The sequence below is a fragment of the Sceloporus occidentalis genome, unplaced genomic scaffold, assembly GCF_023333645.1.
Source record: "Sceloporus occidentalis isolate IW3139 unplaced genomic scaffold, rSceOcc1.0.p SCAF_344, whole genome shotgun sequence".
In the NCBI taxonomy this organism is placed as follows: domain Eukaryota; kingdom Metazoa; phylum Chordata; class Lepidosauria; order Squamata; family Phrynosomatidae; genus Sceloporus; species Sceloporus occidentalis.
In genome coordinates, this window is record NW_028317324.1 from 112250 (window position 1) to 138425 (window position 26176).

General features: G+C 41.4%; 1 protein-coding gene across 1 annotated transcript; it reads right to left on the bottom strand.

The window, feature by feature from the left end:
* Positions 1–204: 204 nt before the first annotated feature.
* Positions 205–26176, bottom strand: LOC149274180 (choline O-acetyltransferase-like). Its single transcript, XM_089505709.1, has 16 exons — positions 26166–26176; positions 22104–22152; positions 20514–20518; positions 19707–19896; positions 18789–18907; positions 16312–16365; positions 15441–15621; positions 15036–15213; positions 14269–14438; positions 11831–11931; positions 9349–9477; positions 8565–8687; positions 7642–7783; positions 5557–5619; positions 3389–3526; positions 205–468 (listed from the first exon to the last, which is right to left on the bottom strand). The coding sequence occupies exons 1-16, from the start codon at positions 26174–26176 to the stop codon at positions 205–207; spliced, it is 1917 nt and encodes a 638-aa protein (XP_089361835.1).

A 26176-nucleotide genomic window follows, 5' to 3' on the forward strand; every position in this document is an offset into this window, starting at 1 on the left:
ATGTTTGTGGTCAATAATTTGGTTTCTTATTTCAGGTGATTTAAATTTCCTCTCTAGCATTCTCTAGGTTTCCACCTACTTTTACTGTATTAGCCACATTTTGTTTCCTAAAATATATAGTACTAACATTCACAAAAATATGGCATTTATGGAAAATAAATAATCTAGTAATATATCTATTTTTTTTTTTGTATGCTTTTATAGCTATGGCTTATGTCCATTTTGTGACGCGTTTTTTCGCTCCTTCACTGGCGTGTCGGGTTTGGTATTATACTTTGTGCACAGATCTGCCATGGCAATGAGACTTTCTTCCATGGCTTTGGCAAACATCGTCGAGGATGTCTCCTTGCATTCCCGAAAGCTTGAGATACAGAAGAGAATGTGCTCCGGCTGAGGGTTATAACAGGAGCCGTAGCCATTTGGAACCACCGGGCCGTAGCAGCAGAACATTTCCATTGTGGTAGGAACCTGAAGAGGACATAAAGCATAGTTAATTAAAGCATTCCATATTTAAAGGAGCCATATTTTCATGTTGTCAGGACTCGGGTGATCAGGTCGGGTAGGAGCCCATGCGCAGGGGATACTTGGGGTTCAGTCTGTAACCCATGGTGCATGATTATGCAAACAAAGACACCACAAGCAGAAATCCAGGTAATGTAGTGTATTTTATGTATATAACAGGACCAGCAAATAAGGGTAATATAGTCTAAGCACGAAACCAGACGTATGGCAAAATAAATACTGGTAATAAGTATTTTGGCAGGGAGCCCGCTTGGAAGGGCACGACAGACAGAGAGCCCGCTTGGAAGGGCACGACAGACATAGAGCCCGCTTGGAAGGGCACAACAGACAGAGAGCCCGCTTGGAAGGGCACGACAGACAGAGAGCCCGCTTGGAAGGGCACGACAGACACAGAGCCCGCTTGGAAGGGCACAAAGCAGGGAGTCCACTTGGAAGGGCACAAAGCAGGGAGTCCACTTGGAAGGACACAAAGCAGGGAGTCCACTTGGAAGGACACAAAGCAGGGAACCAGGAACAGTACAGGTGCAGAGCCACAGCAGGAAGGTCCATAGACTTCAATACAAAGGCCCTGACTGAAGGGCAGGGCAGGTTCATAAAGGCAGGGTACTCCAGGTAACAAGGCCCAGCTGGATTTATTGACTAGGGCTCAACCCAGGTAACAAGGCACACCTGAGTTCTGAGTGCTCCAGAGGGCGGAGGGCGGCCACTAGTGGTAGCAGATTTAAACGCCACAGGTATAAAAAAGCCATGGTTCAGGCAGCGAAAAAGTGGTTCCTGACAGTTGGAGTACATTTTCCATTTTCTTTCAGTCTCACAACCTCTCCGTACCTTCTGTAACAACTGCTTCCACGTCTCTTCTCCTTTCCTCCATCTCCTTCTCCGCAGGTCCGCTTTCTCCTTCTCCGTTGCCCCACTTTTCCCAACTGATCCTTCTGCATTATTCTCTCCAAGAACGTCCTCAACAAGTCGGCACCTCTGCGCAAACCACAAAGACAGTCTCTCCCTCAATTAGAGGAGTGGGGAGAGGTTGTCTCGGTGGTGCGCTGTTGCGGAGGTAAGTGGGAGGTAAGAGGAGATAATAATGCAGACGGAGAAGCTGAGAAACAGGCCAGGAGAAGAGGCGCATCAAAGAAGAAGAAGACATTGAAAGAGGGTGAGTTAGTGACAGATTTGTCTGAACCCAAAGGGCGGGAAACAAAATTTGTTACCCGAAACAAATGGACCAAAAACAATGAATCCGAATTGTTTTTGGTCTAAGTCTTGCAGGCATTCTATAGTTATTGAAGTTAATAAACAAAGCTTCTGTCTCAGTTAACTCCTCCCCAAATCAATGGGAGAAGCAGCAGCCAATCACATGTATGCAATCAGAACTGTTGTTAATGTGATTGGCTGCTGCTCCAATGACTTCAGCGTCAATTACAGTTCTTTTTCCCCCATTATGGGGTAATTACTACAGGATGAAAGTCCCTGAGTAAAGGAAGCGCAGGCCTGGATTCACCGTCCGGCACACGGGGTAAATGTTCGGTGGGCCTGGGGCTGACGGTGAATCCGGGCCCGTGTTTCCTTTACTCTGTGACCGCCACGATTCGGTTATGTTTATCATAAACGGATGAATGAAATGGCAATAGTAAAAAAAAAAAAGATAGTTTTGGATGTGCCGTGTAGCATCTGTTGTGCTTTGGTACAATCATATTATTTCTTGATTATTATTACTTTTTTTTTATGTTTTGTCTTTTTTTTTTTTTTAAACCGCATTCTTCAGAAACTCATTAAGAAGAGTGATTCGCAGCACAAAACAGTCTAATGGAATTGATTGAATGTCTTGGTGAAACAGACTTGTGGTTTTAGTCATTTTCCAAAGGTTTTTTTAGTAGGATATCAAAACATTAAGCCCCCTGGTATAAAATGGTAATCTGTGCTCTAAACGTTATATTATTATTATTATTATTATAATATTTAGATTATCACAATGTTCCTAATAATGTTAAAGTCTCTTTTGGGGGGGAAAAGTCAAGTCAAAACAATTTCATTCACACTGATACGTCGAACATAAAATGATTGTCTACGTAACACTAACGTTTTGGCCTAAAGGTCTTCATCAGGGTCATCACTATATTTGTCCTGATAGCACTGACGGTAGCCCCCTGAGGCTGAGGACCCAGGGCGGTGTGTTAGAGTTTGGGAGGTGGCACTGGTGGATTCCTGGGAAGACTTCTTGCCTGCCTGCCCAGTCACTTCTTATGTCTAAGTAACCCTGTGCTCATTGGGGCAACCAGACTCCCATGAACTAGCCGGCTATGGGGGCTCAACAAGCCAGGAAACGCTAGATGCGCCTGCTTTGTGGGAAACTTTCTGCAGAGGACTGTAGTTAACTCCGAGGACTGGAGCTTCTGTACCTGGCCCAGAGTGTGAGGGAGGGTGCAGGGACTCTCCAGGCTACTTAATTGCCGGTACAATAGGTAACTGACATCAATACATCCCCTGTTTGCCTGATATGATATCAGGAAGCATACTTAAGTACACTTCCTGCGAATGCACTGTAGCCCTCCCACTGAAGCCACAGGAAGCGGAGGTCCCACTGAGACGAACAGGAGTAGCAGCTTGTCAGAACCCGTATGATACCCCCTCCCGTATTGCAGCAGGTCCTGATCTACAGCATCTGGCATGATTCCAGTAAAACCAATCGCCTGCTGCTTAACAACTGGTGACATTTTTTTGGTTTTATCATATTTTGTCAAGTTGCTACTTCCACAAAAACTTGAATGCATTTATTTTACAAGCGCCCTTTGATCCGCGTATAAAATATACGAGAAGATGTTTCCTTGGGCACAAGGTTACTTAAAGGGTTAAAAGGCTTTACACGTACCTGACTGGTGGAGAGAACGAATCGGTTGCTGGACAGATACGTCTCATCTGTAAAGAGGTCGGGCATCTCCTCGCAGTGTTCCCGAGCCAACTCCCTCAGCGCTAATAAGTGGTTGTCTATGGCCATCCCGGTAATGGCCTAACGAGTATTAAACAGAAAAGGAAAACCAATAAACGTTAAACATGGCACCAGTGTCCTAAGCCTATTCTGCTGAGCCTCAGGATAAACTAGGCCAATCGTCGTTTGGCCATAATCCTTGAATTTATGTATTGCAAGAAGCGCAGGGTTAATATTCGGCACTAAATCAATAAAAAAATAATCCTAATTTTGATGTCCGCTCCAAACCAAACGTCACCATTTAATGAAAAGAAGAGCAGACTTCACCGAGTGCTGGGTTGTCCACTCGCCAATCTGATCCGCCGGCTACTAGGGTAGAAACGTCGGTACGGATTCGACTTTATAATTTCAATTTACTTGAATTAGTGTCCCCAAAAGATTGTATAGCTCTAGATCCGAGGACCACGTCCGCCAAGAAAACGACAAATCCAAAATGATGTCTAAAGTTTAACCCCTTAAGGACAATGGGCGGTCCCTAAACCCATGGAAAACAATGCATTTTGAGCCCGTACGTGTACGGGCTTTGTCATTAAGGGGTTAAATCCTCTTAAAAAAAAAAAGAAAGAAAGAAATATCATATATTGTTTGGTCATTATTCGCTAAGTGGTGAGTCCTGGGTAAAGAATTATAACGTTAATAATTAGTTGCAGGAGGAACACACCGGGAACGGCCTTTCTTAATGCATAGTTAACTCGCTGATTTTCTTTCGACAAAACTCAATATTTACTTAATAAGCCCCCAACTGCAAATCTGAAATTAAAATAAATATCCGGAGGGTCCGCGTTGACATGGAAAGTTTTATTCCGTATTACGTGTACTTCTACGAGGATCGTTATAATTAAAATCTCCGCAATAACGTTAAGCGCTGGAATAAGAATGGGGAGAGGCACCGCGCATGCATAAACTCATCAAGGGAAATTGCCTTCCAAATGAAATGAAATGTCACGCTACCGTGTAACATTTACTGTTTTCAGAACGCTGACATTTTGCAACATTTATCAATGTCATGTCTGATGGGAAACCGAGACTAGTTAATGTAATAAAATATAAGCCGGGCCCATCATATTTGATAAAATTGTTTGGAGAAGAATTTGGAGTGTCCTAGAGCCGTACAAATAGAGAGCATTCAATAGAAAACTCAAAATGTTTTTTAACGTTACAGCTCTTTATACCGGCTAGTATAAGACATGAGTAGATAGAGAAATGTTTAATAATAATAATAGTAATAATAAAAATAACAAGAATATATTATATTATATTAATAATACAATTTATTAATAATACTATTCAATGTATTTAATAATAATAATATATTACATTAATATTAATAATAAAATTGATTAATAATATTCAATGTATAAATAATAATAATAATAATAACAAGAATATATTATATTAATAATACAATGTATTAATAATACTATTCAATGTATTTAATAATAATAAATTACATTAATATTAATATTATAATGTATTAATAATATTCAATGTATAATAATAATACCAAAAATAACAAGAATATATTATATTAATAATACAATGTATTAATAATACTATTCAATGTATTTAATAATAATAATAATAATAATAATATATTACATTAATATTAATAGTATAATTTTTTAATAATATTCAATGTATAAATAATAATAATAATTCAATGTTAATAATAATTAATGATATAGCCTAATTTAATTTAAAGTCAATTAAGCCATTTTGTAACTAAATGCAGCATTAGTAACATAATTTACAGTATCGTTTAATTCTCAAACACCTTGAATTTTTTTTTTTTAATCGTAAGTGAAATTTTGCTATATTCATATATTTGCCGGGTCATGTGACACAAAGGTGGTAGCTGATGTCGTTGACATAGAACCTGACATTTTATTTGATTCGCCTTTCGGTGGAAATAATAATATGATAAATGTTCTAAAGCTCTTCTAAAGAGGTATTGGATTTACGCGTATCACTGGTGCACCACGCAAACACAGAGACAGTCTGATCTAACGTGTGTTCTTCATGCCCTTGCCAGGGAATTTCTTTCTACTCACCAGAATTGTGTAGTTTGTTTGAGCCTGTATGGCGTCTCGGAGGTACTGCATCTTCTCAGTCTCCTGCAAAATGTACATTTCTTGTAAGGTCCAAATGCGTATTCCCATGTGCTACAAAAGTGGTACGCCCCGTTGCCTTTGGACCATACCATCTAGCAGCTTCCCAAACCACACAGGTGCAATGCTAAGGTCAAAGCTGTGTTTCACAGGAGGCATAAGGGCAGATGCCGCTAGCCCAGGCTTACCTTAGCGGTGCATGGAAGCTGGAGGTTTGTGAAGTTTGTGAAGTGTGATAGAGGTCTGGCGCTGCACCACCACAGATGACACCAGCTATGAAACAGGTGCCACCACAACATGAGGTGTAGTCTCTTCATGGGCCCAACTATGATTAAAGAGGCTAAGGCCGTCTACATTCATGTTTGTGACTTCATTATATTAGGGACTGCCCTAATTTTTTTGGAGACAGGTAGATTGTTTCGTTTTATTGCTTCAATCTCGACAGAAAGTTGGGTAATCTTCTCTTACTATTTCAGTGATATAGACACACTGGCTAGACATACTCTTTATTACAGGAAGTGTATGAAAAAATGAATTCTCCTGGAAGTGGTAAGACCCCATGGAATGCATTCTTCATAAACCATTGGGTTAGAATGGATGTTACGAAACGTGCCAAGTTGTTCTATCAACTTTTATATTACGGCCTGATCAAGGTAGACGCAAGACCACAGCTTTAAGAATGATGGTTCATTTAGAGGGTGTCTCTCACCTTTCGTCCATTTAATTTACGATATATTAATTACTAATTTGTGCTATTTTTGCCTTTTTTTCGCGAAAATTCTCCTTGTTTGTTTTTCAAAGCAGCCAAGCCATCCAAGCTTCCATTACACGTGCCATATATATTAAAGGGTAGAAATAACCATAAAGATCGGCATACTTGGGAACTTTCAAGTGCAGACAACATAGAGCTCCATGGAGCTTCTGGAGAAGGGGCTTTATAAATGGGTGGGGCTAGCTGCCCATGTGGGCAAGTCTAGTCCCAAATAGCCCTCAATAGGATCCCTAGTAGGACGGAGGTGGGTGGGGGTTGGGCATGGACAAATGGGAAAAGAAGAAACTGAGCCAGAAACCTGGTAGTAGGACGTCACCAGAAGACTACAGGTCAGACCCAGAGAGAGTCTGGGCATGCAAATGAGGTCACATGATGTCATATAATGACCTATATTAAATTCCACTTTTATTTCACTACAGGAACAGTCAATAACGTTGTAAGAAATAAAGCCACAAAACAATTTCTTACTAAACGATACGACATTATTATAGTATAGTACCAACATACACCTTAGACTAACAATGTTCAGCAAAATAAACACCACAAAAGCATAGACAGGATAATAGAATATTCTAATTACACATAGCACAACGCAGACACACCGTGATCTAAAACCAGGAGCAGATATGGTGACCACCCAAGGTCAGGTCTGTAGTAGGCCTTTTCCTTCCCACTCTATGTTCATTTTGGGTGAGGTTTTTATACATTAAGAGTCAGCACTACATCTTCTGCTCTACATAGATTCCCTGCATACTCAAGTATGTCAGGAAGCAATTCACCCACACCTGGTTCTTCATTCTGGTTCCAGGATGGAAGCCTGAGGAGAAAAGATCCCCATCTCCCTTCTTTCTCATCAGTTAGGAGTGAATATGGCCATCCATTCTCCGGGAAGAACTGCCATTTTGCATATAAAAGGGAATGGCATCTGGATTGACTAGTCAAGTGAAACTACTTGATGTTCCCACCATAAACTTCCACCAACTGTGGCATACAGACCGTTCTAATATATTTATTTCCCATTCCGTCTATATTTCTTACATTGTGACCCTGTGTAGTTTAAGTCTTGGCAATTTTTATTGGTGCGTTCCTGGCCTGGATCTGCCAACGAAAACTATGTGTGTGACAAACCCCCACTCGACGTAGGCGATTCATTTCCATTCGTACATTGAGCTATCCAAATAGCTAGCAAATGCATTAATGGAGCCGTACGGTTATTCATTCTTTTCATTGAAACCTATTATCCAAAGTGTATTTACCGGCACTGCTGTTTTCCCATCCACCATTGCTTTTACAAACGTTAACGCTTCAGCAGTTGAAGATCTGATGTTGTCCACTCTTCCCATTTGAAATCGTCTTATGGAGGCGCTCTCGTAGGTAGGCACCAGTTTTCTGTGGCACCTGCACAAAATGAAAAATACTACACTTGGCTTTTTATCCGTAATAGAGACATTGGTTAAAGCCAAGACCATTTCTATATGGTCCACATGGCCTTTTGGAAACATGAAAAACCTTCGTCAAGCCTCAAGATGTGTAGAAGGCATCGGTGGAAGAATCGCACTGGCCATCTGGTGCACCATGCAATTGTCCGGTGGGCAGTCGGCCGATATCGCTGCATATGCACCCAATGTGCCTCTTATATCTATCTATCCATCTATATGGTATATACAGGGTAAGTCAGGCTCTTCATGTAGCAGAAGCTCTCTGGGGTTACTTCTCTTCATAGAGTATAATAAAGTCAAGGAGTTGACTCCATGCACGATCTCGCTTTGGTGAATAAATCCTTAAGTGGTTCACACATTACAGAATGACAGCACTTATTGAAATTATATATTTTATTCGTAATTTTTTTATTTTTATTATGATAACTCAAACTGATGGGGGGGCTACTAAGAAAAGCAGTAACAAAGGAAGGATCCTGTACGGTAAAACGCACAAAACAGGATATTAGAATGCACGTGTACAAGAAACCCAACTATGTCAATCTGCTTTAAAGGGCCCAGATATGGCACCCGTTGCTGTGTGGGTTGGGTGCAATGGCATGGCACTCCATTTATTTCCCATCATGGTCTCTGATAGCTACACTCCCAGGTCATCTAGCCTCTGAGACCAGGTCCCGACCGTTTCCAGTTCCCATATGAAGACGGAGTGGCATTCTCTGGAAAAACGACTTGCCACTTACCTGTAAAACGCAAGCTGGAGAGACACCTGGATATAAGCATCAGGACTCATTCTTTGTTTCTTGATAAACTCTTTTCCATAATTTTTAAACTTATAAACAGTGAAATCGAGATTGTTTACTATCCTGAAAAATACAAGAGCAGACACGTGATTAGGACCAGTTTAGAAAGGCCAACAAATGTACAAAGGGACACTTCAGCCATCATATGCACATAAAATACATATGATAGCTATGTGGTGCCTATATGGTCTCCCGTTTGCAAATCTCCTTGCACGTGATATACTGTATTTGCTCGATTATAAGACAAGCTTTTCTTCAGAGCAAATGCTCTGAAAAATACCCTTCGTCTTATGATCGGGGTCGCCTTCTAATCAGACCTCAAATGAGGTCTGACTATGAGACTAAGATCCAGATCCCCCGCAGCACTGCAGGGGACCCGGATCCTCCTGTCTGGTAACCTCAGCTGCTGCCGGGACGTACACCGGGGCGTCTATCACCGAGCGCCGGCGAAAGTGCCGGCAGCAGCGGAGGTTGTCTACGTGCTTCACGCATACCATCTTCCCCAGCTGCCAGAGAGGAAAGGGGTGTAAGACCTCATCTTGCTTGCCCCCAACAACAATCCAGGTGGTGTCAACTTATCATCTGTAAAGTAGGTCAACTATCACTAGACTTCACATGTTAACGTGATTATTGTACATTTTCCTTCTGGAAGTGTGTTTATATATATATATATATATAAAACATATATAACAGTAGAATGTTATCTTATCTCCCCATAATGTACCTTTGGAGCTTCTCTGCTGATGATGCCAAGTGCCCTTGAATTTCTGGAGAACATTTCCACCGAAGTCTTCTCGGAGCTGGCAACTCGCTGACGGAATCTGCTCTCACTAATTTTTTGGGACTGCTTTTCCTGCAATTTAATAACAGAAGTCAGCATGTCTACCGATGTACAAATATCTACCTAACTGTTCATTGCAGGCAGGGGCAATGTATCATATCTTTTTCTTACAACTAGGACTTTTGGTGCCTGGGTCAAGGTTATGTCCTCGGCTTCTAGAAGACGATGGTGGCGCAGGATCATGGCACCCAGGTGGGAAGACTAACAGTCGAAGTCTGCACTAGACCATCATATAAAGGTTTTATCCATTGTTGAATAGATTAAGTGTGATTTATATCACTCCCCTTTAAGGATTATGAAGCTACCTCCATACCAGTAATTTTGTTACAATTATACGATAGGTACGCTTTTTTTTTCTTGTTTATCAAGTTTATCGTGCATTTCTCAATAGTATTAGAGTCTTAATCATACAAAGCAGAATCGTTGCTCTTCAAAGAGAGTGAGCCGCTCGAGGCAAAGGATATGATGATAATCTTATTCATAATGTGTAATCGTTAAAGTGCTTATTATAATAAATCAGGATATAATGTTGCTTGGTAGCATATAAAGAAACTGATGTTTACAAAGGATACGCTAACTCAAAAAAAATCTCTATTTTTGATATTAATTTATTATATTTTGCATATTCAAGAGGTCCACTTCTAGATTGTAAGCTCATTTGAACAGGGCTGCCCTCACCCTTTGTGTCTGTTAGTCCCAATTATTATGTGATGCATTACTTGCGTTATCCTATTTACCTTTTGTATAAAGTTGTGGAATATGACGGAGTTACGTATATTAATAAACCCCCCCCCCCTAAATATTCTATTCCAGGTGTCCAGCTAGGTATGCCAGCTACATGAGCACTAAATTGTGTTGTGTAGCTGTGCATATCCAGCTGTACTTATGTCATCAGACGGCCTGTGGCCTTAAAGTACCAGGGCAGCCCTGCTATTGCCAGTCCGGCCCTGGTGGTAGGGTCAGCTCTGGAAATGGGCAGCACCATAGGCATAACCATCGACCCACCTTACTCGAGAAACCACCTTATGATGCTCTGTAGCTGGGTATCGGAAGGTGGCCAAGTGGCAGCTGGAGGTCTGAGCTGCGGCAGAACAGTCCCTCATTGATTTAACAGCTCCCTGGACTGCTCAGGGGAGATCAGAGGATCTTTCCAACTAACCCACGACCCTCAAATACCCATAAAAGTTAGATAGTGGGGCAACTATGTGAGGCATTGCCCAAAAAAATGGAAAAGCTGAGACTGCAAAAGCTGAGACTGTTTGGAGGGCTAAAATAATAATTATTATTATCATGTGGATATTCTAGAAAATATGTGCTCCCTAGAGGTTTGTCCCCTTGAAAGATCATCACAAGTCTCATGGCCTCTCGAGCCAAAAAGGCTCAACCCAAGAGGGAAAATGGTTGAAGGATGAAGAACAGCTCTAAGATCGACAGGCTCTCCCCATCAGCACCTGCACACTCTTGCACATGCCAACTCCCTCTCCCTCTAGCTTCTCTAGCTCCCCATCCCATCTCCCCTGTCAGTATATTCTCAGCACTAGCACAGAGAGATCAGAGGAGACCAGACAGAGGCTGGAAACGGTCAGTGTGCTGGGGGGGCAAAAACAAGGAAGGCGGAGAGGGCAAAGGCACAGATAGGGCAAGGTGAGCAAAGAAGACTGTGGGGAGAAGGAAGACAAAGGACCTGAGGATAAGGGCAGGGGCACAGTGAGACCTAGTGGGGTGAGAGCAAGGGGCACAGACAGGACTGGGGGAGAGGCCAGGGGACACAGAGAGAGATACTTATTTTTTTCCAAAATAGAAAAAGCCCTCCCAATTTCATGGGAACAGAAAGGGCAGAAAACAAAAGTTGCAGTCTGAAAACGAATGAGCCAAAAGCGAAACAAAAAATCAGTCCAAAAATATTTTTGGGCCTCGTGCAAAACTCTTCCATTCAATCCTTCAAAAGACATTTATAGAAACGGACTGTACAGAGAAACCCTTAAACGTGCGCAGGAAACACAAAACATACACAATTCCTTCTCGCCCTTGTGTTCCCCTTGCCAGCCCACCCCTGAGAATAGTAGCTGCCCAGCCCATTAATGGCTTTTTGAAGAGCTTAAAAAATGAATGCTATGCTTACGGATTACTAAAATAGTACAATTACCAAGGATTAATTAAGGTTCAAGTATTTAAAACAGTAAAAAAAACCAGATGAAACAAATGGTTCTTATATGCCGTTGAATTCTAATGTTTAATTGGTCAAATATCAAAACATTACTATCCAGAAAATGAATTTAATAAGAAAATGGAACTGATTGATAAAAGCATCTTGTAAATAAAGTCTATATAAAGTCTGTATAGGTTTTGGCTAGTGCACACTTACATATATTTCAGCAGATGTTCTGTGCATTGTACCAGGACAATCCCATCAAAAGGAGAATGTTCACAAATGGTCCCACATACTCCATCTCGCCCCACCACAAACTGAAATTGGAAATTTAGAAACAAATATTAACAATGCCGGTGGAAAACAGCACTCAAATCATTAATCGCTAAAGGAAAAGTCCACAACACGTTTAAAGCTATAGCAAATTGAAGGTCCATGTACCTTCTCGGCCAATAGTGGGTATTCCAGTACTATTTTCTTGTATTGATTCCCCTTAAAGCCCAAGGAAAGGTGAGAAGGAAGGGATCCTAGTTTTTTTAATATATTTATTTAATACCGTAATTAAAAATGACTGAGAAATGGCGGAAATTAGATTAATGCCGGTCAAAACGGTGATCCGTTACACGTTATTGAGTACCGTTCTGTAGGCCCCAACTCAAGAAGGATATTAACATGTCGGAGAGACTATCCTGAATCTAAGTTTTCTAAAAGCTTAGTTTTGGGCCAATTTAAGTTTTTCTGGGGGATTTTTTAACCAACACCCCAGAACTAATCACCAGCATTTAAACGGCCAACTTCCATGGCACTGTTGGACAACATCATGTTTTGGTAGATCAGTACTAATTTCAATAAAATTGCTCGTTTACAATACATTTTGTTCATGTTTTAACCCACAGTCGTTAGTCCTGATATTTTATTTTAAAATTCAAGTGTTTTCAACATCTTTCATAAAAAATTGGAAGAAATCTGATATATAATTTTACACGGTGAGATCCTAAATGAAGTGTATGTGGGTGTCGTGACTTCACCGAAGACTTATGTTAAGCAATAATGGTATTTACATATTTTATCTCGGTTTCTTTGCCAGCTGATGAAAGAAATACGTCCTCAATTAAACTTTAAAAAAAATTATAAAATGTATTTATTTTTTTTTATAGTTTTCACATATTTCACATAAAAAAAAAAAAAATACCATATTTTCTCCAAAAAAAAATAAAAAATGTTTGCAACCCTGGAGACTTAACCATTTGGGTGCTTAGCTGAGGCTTTAAAAAACATTTTAGAGCCAATATTTATTTCTGGAACTGATTTTGGGATATATTTTATTGGCTGCTGAACATGACTTTTTGCAATAGTATGGTACGTGACTCTAATATCAAATTCTTTCATTTTTTTTTTAAGACTGGCCAACGTTCTCGATGGTGGAAGCTCCAAAGGGATCCCAGCTGATGAGTTTGGTTAAGTCTGTTGATGAAAGCAGATGGAAGGGAGGCACTGGGTTCCCCAGTGGCGACTAAGACATTTCACATTCATTTGGACGTCTTCCTTCAATACATCTGGCGCTGTGTTAATTTGTATACGTTTCTTCACTCTACCAGTTTTAATCTTGAGGTTGGCATATAGTTTACATTTTTATAGGAAAAGATGGAAACATAGCGGATCCTTTGGATACCAATGTAGAACGCAGCTCAGAAATATATTACTAGCTTATGGGCTTATGGATAAATTTTTTCATATCCCTGACAGGAATATTTTCTTCTTCTTCTTCACCAACCCTTACCCTGCACAAAACACTATCCAGCAGCCCCTCCCCAACACACATTATTTAGCAGAACCTCCCCACCCCAGGGCCACCATCAAAGGGGCTGGGACAGTAGAAGGCACGATTGGAGTCACATTAGACTTTTGGAGAATAGATGTGTTAAATGGATATTAATAAAACTAAATATATATTACTTGTTTCTGATAACCAGACTCAAATAGTATAAAGGGAGATTTTTTTTTTTTACCAATATGTTTTTAATTTGATGATTTCATTTTTTCACTTTCATTTCATTACTCTCTGGTATTAGAAAATACTCGGTGAATTATGCTTAATGTAATCATGCTTACATCATTGGTAGTACTTTTAAAAGCCCAAATCCTTCCCAGAAATGATTTGCTAATTAATATTTTGCTTCATTCGTATTTTTTTGCCGTAACACTCTATTGTCATGTAACGCAAAAGCAGGAACCGATTCTTGCCCTAGGGACTAAAATCCTTCTTAAAAATGATGGAGTTGTTTTTATGTGATTAAACCTTCGGAGGAAACACAGATTGCAGCTCTGATAAAATGTATTGGGTTAGCATACAATAGAGGGCAATAAATGTTTGTGCAGAAAGTGGAAAGGCACCTTTAAATTAGTCTAATGAACGAGCCCTAATCTTAATCTTACGATTAAGGGGGGGAGACCATCTCACTAATTGAGATCTATGAGAAGAGACTTCATTAACATAAGTAGGACTTCATTTGCATTGCTATAAAGAAAGATCTCACTATGGGCATTTTAATTTATAATGAAACCAAAGTAGCGTAACTACCTACAACGAAGGTCTGCAGATAAAGGATGTTTATTACAAAGCCAAACACTCCAAAATAAAAAAAAATATTTACCTGCATGGGTTTGTCGTACCACCTGTTTGCACCGTTTTTATCATAACCGCCTCCGTGCAGAAGCTGCAGAGCCCGGTTGGTATCGTTCAGTTCCATCCCAGTTGGTGCGTCCAAGCATACTAAGCACATACATCTCTCAATCATATCAAGAGAGTCACGGTTTGTAGAATCTGTAAGGCGTTACAAAGCACAAGCAAAGTATACAAGCTAGGCACACATCATCACTTTCACCTACAGGGATTTTTCTATGTACGGCATCCCGTTATCTCAAACCAGTGAAGACTTATTTGATTGTGTAACCGACAGATAGCTAGACAGATAGATAGATAGGCAGAGCCGGCATCAAGGTGTAACAGCATCAAGGTGCAACCAGAACAAGAAAACACCAAAAGAGGCAGCGTAGTCATGGACGAGCCGAAGTCAGCGGCAGGATAAACAGAACAAGCCGAGCCGAGGTCAGGGGCAGGATATGCACGCATGGGATAGGCATATGGCTGACCGGAATCAAGGACTGATTAAGATTTGAGTCTTTACATCAGGAAACTGGCAGACTAGATGGGCTGAATGTGTCTTAAATCTGGAGTCAAATTACTTATGAAATGCTAGATCCGTTTGGTGCTTTCAGTTGTCTGTTTCCCATGCACCACATTTTACTTGAGCTCAATGAAGCCCTACCAACTCCATTAGGTAGCCAAAACCCAACTTCTATACGGCATGTGTTTCAGCGCCTTTGACTTTACTTCACTTCAAGCTAAAGACCTCTTTACCTTTCATTAACATCTCTCTTGCCTTGGACCACTCGTACCGTCCATCGGTTGTCAATAAACCAATTGGTGGAAGTCTCTCGTCTTCGTTTTCTGCCATCCTGACTATCTTCAGGAGCTGAGTGAACAGATCCCCATCACTAAGGCGTCGGAAGTTTATAATGACATCCAAGACGAAGAACTGGAAGAAAAGAAATTCATGTTAAATAAAATTGCAACCTGCAGATGCATGTTACAGAAGAACTTACCGTGGAATCAGACACCTTAATGAGCCCGCAGCAATTCATTGGCCAAGGAGGTCCAGAATAATTAAAGGTCTTTGAAAAGCTGTTATATCGTGTTGATTCTGAGAGTCATGGACACAAATTCTTACATTATAAGATCATTATTAAAGATCACGTTACATACCTGGTTGTTGCATGCAACAATAATATGCTCAGGTTCGGGCATGACGCTACTCTCCTGAGCCACTAAGGTATCTTTGGTCCCTCCTGGAAGTCGATATGAAGAGAAGAGTCCATAGTACTGCTTCATGCACATAGGTTGCCCAGACAGCTGCCCACGGGCATAGTCCATAGGCAATGCACGCCTAAAACGCACAACATTGTGGGTGATGAGCTCGGTGCCATCAGAAGCCAAAAGGGGGTCTTCTAACTACACCTTGCACTTATTACTAGCCATTAGAGGGACTCTCTGATATCTCAAGAACAAGTCATAGATTACGAGGAAACTCTATTGCGCACATCGATGCCCATCCTTATTTTACATTTCAGAAAAGGTACATCTCCCCATGCTGTTTTCACATAAATTATGGGAGCTCTCCATCCATCAAGTCCCTGTCTTCCCATGGGGAAGTGTCCATCTGTCACGTAGGCACACCAGGGGTGTCACTACCTCAAAGCTCTCCCCTGACGGGAATAACTCATCCAGTGGCTGCTCTGCGGAATTAAAGTCAACTTTTATACCAGCACAACATAGGTATGTCATTAGTGAACTACACTCGATATTATAGCCTTAAAGGCAAAATTCAAATATTAACCCCTTAAGGACAATGGGGTTCAAAACCCATTGAAAAGAATGCATTTTGTCATTAAGGGGTTAATTTATAATTAAATAATGAAAATATGCAGCGTGCAAGAAATTTCCCTTTTTTTAAAAAAAACATTTGGCAGCTTCTCAATTCCGACATTATTAATAATAGCTATATTTTAATTGCTCAGAACATAAGCCATGGGTGTTATCCAGCCCCGAGCTGCTTATTGGAGGACCAATAACTTACAAATCCAAAAGCGTCTTGTAATCGAGTACTCCAGAGATTAAGTTGGCCGTGAACCTGTAAGAAGAACGGAGTGCAGGATAAGTCCCGTGTCTCAGTTTTGGGGAGTAATACTTATATGGATAGCACATTTCTGATGTCTTGTTGGGACACACTGTGGTCTAGACAGATAAAGCAGTTCTTAAATGAGAAAATATGCAACATTGTGATGCTGTCATGGTAGGTAGAGCTAGGTAGGCATATAGGCGTCCTAAAAGGTGAGACAAGAATGGGCTACGGGTTGAGTCTTTACATCATGAAGACTTTTAGCTATGGCCAGGTATACCAGCAGTCATCTTTGTTTAGGATTAGGTGTTCCTCTAGCTCACTGATGTCCCCTGTGTAATAAGGTCTGAAGAGCACAGGTGACTCTCTAGCTAGGAAACAAACTTATGTTCTTCGTCAGGTTGGCCGTGAAAGGAACCCAGCTGTCAACCTGCGTGACCCGTCTGAAGATGAGCCTTATGGAGCGGTGTCTCATCTGGACTACCTACAGAACGTCTATTTGGAAGGCTTGATTGGGTATACATACTTTAACTATTAGAATTATGCATCAGTAGTATAGACACAAAATGTGATGACATTGTTAAAATTCGAACCACGTGACAGCAAAAAGGAATGGAATCAGGCTCAACAATAATAATAAATCGACAAATCCATTCATTCTGGGTTAAGCAATGGCAGGTGAACAACGTACAGATCGTGTCCACGGTCCACTAACGCTTTTATTATGCCACGCATGTTTATTGAGGCCGTCGTGTTGAATAATTATTTTATTTACCTTATTATTTGCATAGTGAATGGGAAAGGAGTTCTTCTAAATAGGAATATTTGTGTCGTGAAGGCCTAACTGGGATAATGCAAACAAGATTTTCCACGCGGCATTTGGGTTTAACGGAAGCATCTTGAATGTTTTGTTGATTAAATCGTGTATATGGAAAGAGAAACTGTTCTGGTCAGTGGCGGAACTTCTGGGGTCGCAGGGGTCGCGACTGGAGTTCTGCCAGTCAGGGTAGATAGTGAGAAGGGGGGAGAGGCTAGATAGTGAGAAGGGGAGTAGGGAGAAGGTAGATAGCCTAAGAAGGGGGGGGGTAGATATTGGGAAGGGGGGAGAGGGGGTAGATAGTGAGAATGGGGGGTTACGGAGAGGGTAGATAGTGAGAAGGGAGGGAGAGGGGGTAGACAGCCTGAGAAGGGGGTAGATTGGGCTGGGGGTGGGGGGCCTTAACGGATTCTCACACCGGGGCCCTGAGGCTTCTAGTTACGCCCCTGGTTCTGGTATTTCAGAATCTTCTTTTGCTACAATTGTATGCTAATATATATATATAGAGAGAGATGTATCTTGGTTGAGCACTGCCCCAGGCATGACCCAAGCCATGTCCAAGCTGTCCCTTACCTCTTACCTCAACCGCCGACGTCTACCATGCTGAGCAATGCTTTTCTGGCACGGAGTAAGGTTACTATGGAGGTTGTACCAGGCACTGTGGTCCATAGTGTATAAGGGCCGGTTACAAAGGAGATCTCTGATCTCCCCATCTCAAGTGATGTGCCCATGAGCCTGTTTGCCCAAAAGGATGAGCCACACCCGGTTATGCGTCAGATGGGATGCCACCATAGCTGGGAACTTTATGGCTCCAGCTACCCGAGCCCCCCCCTTGCTGGACGAATCTTGGGACACAGGCAATTTTTAATGGGGAAGTGGGGCTCCCACAACCCCGAATTTTCCTGTAGTGACCTGAAGAAGTGGAGCTTCACTGTGAGTCTCCAGGCAAACCCCAGAGAGTTCCCAGGTATGGCTGCCACCCCCTGAAACTGCCGCCCTAGGCCAAGCCGTGTACTTGCCTTTGGCACTGACCCAGGGCAGCCCCCAGCAACTCCCTCTGAGACCACCACCTTCGCTACAAGCCTTTAAGAAACAAAGTGCCGGGACATTACTTCATATTTTAGCACTCTGTGTCTTTAAGTGTAGTCTATGGAGGTTATGCTTAGCTGCCACAGCCTCCTTAACATAAACTATTAGTATTATTATTATTTATTGATTTATATAGCGCCATCGAATTCTGTAGCGCTGTACAATAGGTAGACAGGACAGAACAAGTAGTATGTAACATAACATAAATGGGCCTTTGGAGAGATCAGAGATCCTTTGTCTATGCCATCCCATGCATGTTTAATTCCCTTAATGTATTAACATCTACCACTTCTGCTGAGATACTGTTCTATGTCTCTACCACTGTCTCAGTCAAGGTATGACATCTGCTGAACAAAGAACTCAGTTATTCTTATAAAAACTAATGCTGGGGGCTGAAATATATTAGCCAGTCAAAAAAAGCTTAATATAATTAGAAAATTATTTGTAATTCGTCACGTTCTTCTAAAGGCCGAGACATCCTAATATCATTAGGTAACGCAGAATATTGATGTAGAAATGTGTTTCATACCTCAAGTGGTCGTTGACGTCCTGGAAGTTGTGACGGGAAAATATTACTGCTGGACTGGAGTTAACTGGGAGTGGAAGACGATTATGAAGGTACATGTCATCAAGCCAGTATTGATGTATCTGAGAAAAGGTGGTAGGTTCACATCATGGGGAGAAAAAAGAGAGAGAGGCGGGAAGCAGATATATCAACTTCAGCCAAGCAAACTATCATTTCTTGAGACAAATTGACAAAATAAGAGAAGACGGGACGTGTTAACTGGAAATACGAAGGGCTCGTCTTATGTGTTGCAGAAAGAAGAAAGTTGTCCAATCCTTTGCAGGAACTCTGGCCGTTCGAATCGGTCTTCAACTAATCTACTGAAAAAGGACTTAAGATGGACCCCAAAATCCATCTTTTGGAAATTTGATAAACTGACATATTGATTGATTTTGTAGACCTCTAAATAATATCATAGAAACAGAATTTGTTGGCAGATAAGACCTAGTCGTCTATCTAGTCTGCCTGATCTTCCTGACTTAGACCTTAATCAGTCCATGGTCTTCTCCTAGATTCAGACCAATGGATGTTTAAATTCCCTCGCTCTGTTACTCTCTATCACTACTGCTGGTCTGCTGTTCCATTTATCTACCACCCTCCTAGTAAAGTAAAGCCTCCTTACATTACATCTGAGCTCCTGACCCTCTAGTTTTAGACTAGGTTCTAAGATTTCTACTCCTTTGAAATAAACTTCCTTCCCATACTTCGCTTTAGAAGGGTGTTCTCCTGTTGTCTTCCATTGGCCATGCATGGAGGGCAAGCGGGTGAGGAGTATGATAAAGAGACCTCTGAGGTCCTGAAAGCTTATCATTTCCCATGTTGTCCCGATAAAAGCTCTCAGCTTCAACCCAAGAGAATCTTACGAAATGATGTACGTTTTACCCAGTTCTCGGTTTTCTCTCTTTTCTCCAGTAGTTTTTGCTGTAACATCTCTCCGACGCCTCCGGGCATCATGAATGTCTCCACATTTGTTTTGCTTTTCTTATATTGTTCCTCCGTTACAAGATGTTTCATGCATCTGAGATACATATCCATGGTTTGTTGAAGAGGAGGAACGGGGAGCTTGGGTAAACTCTAATTAGTAAAGAAAAAGAAAAAAATGAGATAATAGCGATTGATCTATTTTTTTTTTGGCTACTAGCGATAGGATGTGAGCCCTGGTATGATTCTCCAGGTTTGTTCAATTATTTGCTCCGTATAGGATACCTCCCAACAGTCCTGGTTCTCGTGGGACGGCTTCCCAATTCCCCAGTATTTGCAGGCTGTTGGGGGCATTGGCTGGTTGAGGAGATCATCTGATCTTCTCTGATCGGCCCAGGGAGGTGAAAAGGTCTGTGCTGACCTCCAGCTTGCACTTGCCCCCTTGGGACACTAGAGTTGCGAGATGACTGTTCATGTGATTTATATGCCTCTTAAATTCTAGAGAGAATATTCTAAAAAAATAAATTACAAAAATACTGCATATTGTCACCTTTCTTTTTAGTAGCTAGTGCTTTAAGAAATGTATTAAATATGTCCATTAACCCAGGCGTCAATAATCTTAGAAAATGAATTCAGTTCTTATACTATGAGGATATGAAAAACGGACTTGTTGCCACTGGTTCTGTAATGCATTAAAGGTAATTATTCATGCTCCTACAGGACTGTTTGTCAATAGCGATGGCATAGACATATTAAAGGAAAAAGCACATTATCTGATCTATTTCCTACCCTTTTCCTACCACTTTTCTTCTTACCAGCCCATGCAAGGGTTAACAGAACCAATCCATAACACACAGCAACTTATGGGGGGGGGGGGTAGCTTAATGGGTAGGAGTAATGATTTAGATTCTCAGAACTCTCTCTAACTTGGTTCCACCAAGAGAGGACTGAATGAGCTGATTGGCATTGGACCAAGCCACTCATGGAAGCGGGAGGGCAGTAGGGGGTCACATAACGCCATGATAAGTCACCCCATGGTAATGTTGGGGCCACTCACAGAGTTTGCGATCGGCTATGAACGGCAAGGCAAGCCAGTGATAGGTGTGAGCGGAGTGTAGGTGTGATATAGTGAAGCGTGATAGGTGTGATGGGTGAGTATGTTTTAGTATGAATGTGTACGTTTCTGAGCATACAGGGCTAGACTGGAGATGATGGGGCAGCCCTGGCAGGTTAAGGCCAGTGGCTCTGTGATGACATAAGTGCAGCTGATGTCTGGATATGAGCGTCCGAGCGCCACATTTTTATGCTCACGTATTGTACAGCTGGGCATAGTGTGAGTGTGTGACGCTCTCAGCCGGCAGCCCACCAGGCATTTGGCTGGTGAACCAGAGGGCCATTCTGGGTCTGCAAATGTGTTAGAACACAGCGAATTTGAAAAAGCCTTTCCATATTAGTGCCTGCTTTAACATCACATGATATTTAAGTATTCCCCCAAAAATATTAAGGCAACTTGTACTTATTTAAATAATTGTTTTTGGGAGATTTGGGCATTCATGCAGATTAACCGTTAGGAGGCAGCTACTGTGGGGGGAAAACAGCTCATTGCTTACCCCATCGCCCATTTCTGTATCTTAACGACATTTTAAGTCGTTCCTTTCCAACCACCTCCTCTCTCTGTCTTCATTTATATCTGCCCTCCCTTTACTCTTTCAACTTCCTTTTCATGTCTTTCCTCTTCTTACCTTTTCCTCTTCTTTTTTTTCTATTTAACCCTTATTTTTTCGCTTACTGCAGTCTCTACTGCCCTCTTCCTCCGTAGTGCAACGATTCTTACTACTGATTGGCTGGCTGAAGCAGCCAATCAAAACACGCTGCTATTGAAATCAGTTGGAAATCAAGGGATTGGGCAAAAGAAGCACATGCAAATGATTATCATAATCATAAGCAGGTGTGTTAAGGCCTGTGTGATAGTTATGACAATAGTCCACCATTAGACCTTAAGAGGTTAACTCACTTTTTTTTAACCCCTTTCCCTTTCTATGTTCCTTTTAACCCTACGGTTTCTCTTTTTGCCTTTTAACCTCTCTTTAATTTATTCACGCCATTTTAGCTTCAACCTGATGAGCACCAGGAAGATATGTATATTCCTGGTGCTATTCAAATTAGTCTCGGGAATTCAGGGGTTAAAACAAATTTCCACCAGCCATGGCTTAACGGAGGGGCCTTGGTTTTAATTTGCGACTGACATGTCTATTGCTCCCTTTCTCTTGCGGTCCCCATATCTCAGTTCTTCCTCTTCTCTCAGTCCAACATGCTTCCTCCTCTCCCAACCTTTTCTGTGCCACATGGTCCCTCTACCTCTTCCTCTCCTCTACTCTCTCTCTCTATCTTCTCCCTAACTCTCTCTCTCCATAGCGCACGATATTTCTTTCTGTCTATCGTTAAGTTCCTGATTGCTTCCGGCATCCTTTTTGATGGTGGAGAACCGAGAGAGAACTTTAGAACAGCTAATCGATCAGATAATACTGGCTCTGCCACAGCCTGCCTCCAAGCTTGGCTTTCATTGAGTTATTTTTTTCCATTGAATCTCCTAAACAATGACCCGAAAAATTTTACCTCCGAGTCATCGCAGCTTTTGGCTGCTGCCTTTTCCAGCGAGTTCTTCTTTAAGACCGGCATCTTGTCTGGCCGAAGCAATCCTTTTCTTATCTCTTCCTGCGGATTGAAATATTTTTAATCACATACAAAAAGCCATCGAACCTGTAACCTAACCCCCGAAAGCACTACATTCCGCAAAACATAGACATTGCACGCTACTTTATGGAAGTGGTTCAGGATTATACGAGAAGATTCCAAAAACCCGTTACGTGTGAACATTTGCATTTATGGAAATCTATTAGCAGGAAAAGCTACAACTGGTTCTCGGTGCGGGCTTTAAGGTGCAGTTCCACTTAGACAAAACACCAAGTGCACTTTCTGGTGTGATAAGCAAATCAGCCTCTACACAGCTACATCTTATTCGTTCCTCTTCGCGCTTAATCGCGTAAAACAGCACTTTTAAGAAGCCTTTTACGTTTTCATGACAACATCAGTGCCTGCTTTTGGGTCACAAGGCATATTGCTCATTACAAGGGAGATCTCTGATCTTCCCCAACGAGGCCAATCACATGATGGACGTTGCGACATCTCCATCAGATGCATCGCAAAGTGCTGGGTGCCTTTAAGACGCAAGTGCCGGGGTATGACATCATAACCTAGCACTCCTCAGTAGGAACGGTGGCCGTGGCAGGGGCAGCTGGTGGCACTAAAAGTAAATACGTCACCGAATGGAACAGCACCTTTAAAAATCGAAAAAGGTACTCTCTATTGCAATATATTTTGGGGGTTTGGTACAGGCTGAAGAAAACATGGGGATACCTGGGAGCTTTCTAAACTAGCTGTCATTGAGAGTCTTGAAATATTAACCCTTTAATATCCCATTTTGATGATTCCAGGTGGTGACTTGTCCAAAAAGTCATCCCAGTGGTCCTTCACCCTGAGACCCTGATATCGGGAGAGGAAACCCTGAGACTCCGGGTCAAACACAGGTCTTTCGCTCATATAAAAAAAGATTAAATATTCCAACTACTGTACTAAATCAATGTGATCCATACGGCTCTTGACCTACTTAAGTGAATTAGAATGGATTTGTTGGCGCGCGTTATATCTGTTTTCATTAATATGACTCAGGTGAAAAGTAATTAATCTACTCCAGGATTATTAAATGGGTTTCATTTCTTAGAAGTAAAGGAAATGACTGTGAGGGTAATTTAACAAATATCGTTTTGTCAATAGTTTTCAAGTATAGGATAATAGAGTGATTCATTAATTTAGGGTCATCAGTAACCCAACTAAATTATTGCCAGCTGACGGAATTAGTTCTGAGATTTCAGCGATCCATTTGGTCCTTTCTAATTCACACACTTAATGCACAGAAAAACCCTGAAGTAATCACAGAAATGATCCAGATATGGTATAAATCAGAGGAAGGGCCGGTACCTTCTGGCCTGGAGGCCATAAGAAATATGGGGGTCCGTTACTAAAGACAGGGCTTCCTTGTGTCATTCCACCCTATTCCTCTCCCTACTACTCCTTCCACTACCCTGCCCCATGCTGACAATAGGGGTCCCGGGCCCTAAACCTCACAATGGGGCCACCGGGGCCCCAAAGCCTGCGAGGACCTAGACACAGATAATGGACAATCGGGGTATAGTCCAGGGTAGCAGACTGTGAATGCCCGGTTTAGAGTAGTGGTTTGCGGGGGACCAGTCTTACATAGAAGGCCAAGAGGGGTTCCAAATTAGGGAGGCCAGGCCCCCCCTGCTTTCCCAGACCCAATACACAGGTACTGGCTATACCCCCTCTGACACAATCACTGTAACACTTACTGTAATGCCACCCCCCTAACACACACTCTCTCATTCACTCACTCACTCGCTCTAACACACACACACCCACCCTTACCTTCTTTATGAAAATTATTTTTTATATTTATTTTTATTTTTTGTGTGGATTCCTGAGAGTCCCCGTATACGTCTGCCCCTCCCCCAAGCTACTTTCTCGGCAAATATATCTCCCTGCACTTGATACACTCACCTCTAGGACAGTCTAGGACATTGCTTAACGTGCTAGAAAATAGATGGTCCCTTTATTTACATTAATACAACATTATAATATTAGGGCACTAAAAACAGTCGTTGACACGGAAAGTGATGAAATGTTCATTTTGACTCAGAAATTCTTGTTTATATAGGAGGCCCAATTATACAATTTTTCAGCAGAATAAGTTATTTTAAGAATAAACCCATAAAGCCAAACTGGCCCAAGGAAAGATGAATTGTTTAGCCAACACAGACTAAACAATGTTTGGGACTCATAGATCACTCTCCATCTGAAGAAGAGACCTCAGAGGTTCAAAAGGCTTATTATCAGTAAACAATTATCCATGGTAAAAGTTGCTCTTTTTCCTCCATGGCTTCAGGCAGTCAATCAGTGTCGGGAAAGTTATTTCATTGAAAGCAATGGGAGCGCTTGCTATACATGAGCATGGGGGGGGGGGGGGTTTAAGCCGCATGGGGGGTCTTCTGCAGAATCTCTCCATGCATTATTTGCAAAATGGAAATTTAAAGGGACCCCTCAACTATCGTATGCATTAGAGTAAAGTACAAATGATAGCTTGAGTGTACCTTTAAGCAAAATATGTTACCTGCATGATTGGCTGCTCACGTGTAAAGAAATGTACGAAGCTGTCATTTTTATAGCACCTCCGTATGCTGCTCGGCATCGAAGAGCCACGATTTTGCATATTCTTCCTAAGCAAATATCATACAAATATCTACACTACATATCCAAATGGATGTATGATTATTTTAGTTTTATTATCATTATTATTATAATTTTACAGTGGAATCCAAATTACACTCAGGGCCATAATAGTAAGAAATTATATATATATATATATATATATATATATATATATACACAGTAAATATATATATATACATACAATTATATAAATGTATTATTTATACTCCGTAAATAGTTCATATGCATTTTGTTTAAAAATCTTTGTCAAAGTACTCATTATATTAATTCAGTCTTAATATGCATTCATTCGCAGTGCGTTAATGTGCATTCATTCGCAGTGCGTTAATATGCATTCATTTAACAAAAAAATGAAAAATAAGATACTTACCTTACCTTAGGGAGAAGCGGTAGCTCCCCTCCTCCTCCTCAAAATTCCCCCCACTGACTGGCTGCGACTTTTGCCACACTGTCACCTAAAAGATCTCCTATACGGAAAGTATGACATCATATCCGGGCAGTCCATGACCTTTAAAGCAGTGTATGGATGCTGTGCTTACTCGCCACAGCTTTGCCACTATGTACCAGGGTGATTATTATTTGCCCTTATCACAGTGACAGTAAATTGGCCGTTCATCATCTTAAATCGTAACTTTAATTTTTATTTTTGGTGTACAAATTAGGTTTCACAATTAGGACACAACGACACATTTTAATTTTTTTTTCTTTACGTGGGACGTATGCTTCACCGCCGGTCCTGAGGGGTTGTGTTGTGCATAGATATTTTATGTTGTATTAGGTTCCTGGGGGGGGCTTATATATTTTACGGTTTCCATCGTTGTCCGTCATAAGCCTTGGTGAGTTGACCTGCTTGTATGTACCTTACATAACCAACCGTGGCTTCATATTTCATCTTCTATCACGCACGCAAGTTCTATACCTACACCTTCCATTGTAGTCAGGGTAGGCGAGCTCCAGTTTAAAAAGGTTTAATGGTAACATCAGGAAATATTACTTTACGGAAAGGGTAGTGGACGCATGGAATAGCCTTCCAGCAGCAGTGGTAGATGTTAATACAGTAAAGGCAT

Excerpts from the sequence above, each read along its gene's own strand:
- LOC149274180 (XM_089505709.1), bottom strand. Across the intron at positions 18,908-19,706 it reads GAGAGAAAACCGAGAACTGG|ATACATCAATACTGGCTTGA; the intron begins GTAAAACGTACA and ends ACCTTTTCTCAG. Across the intron at positions 14,439-15,035 it reads AAGAGAGATGTTAATGAAAG|ATTCTACAAACCGTGACTCT; the intron begins GTAAAGAGGTCT and ends AACGCCTTACAG.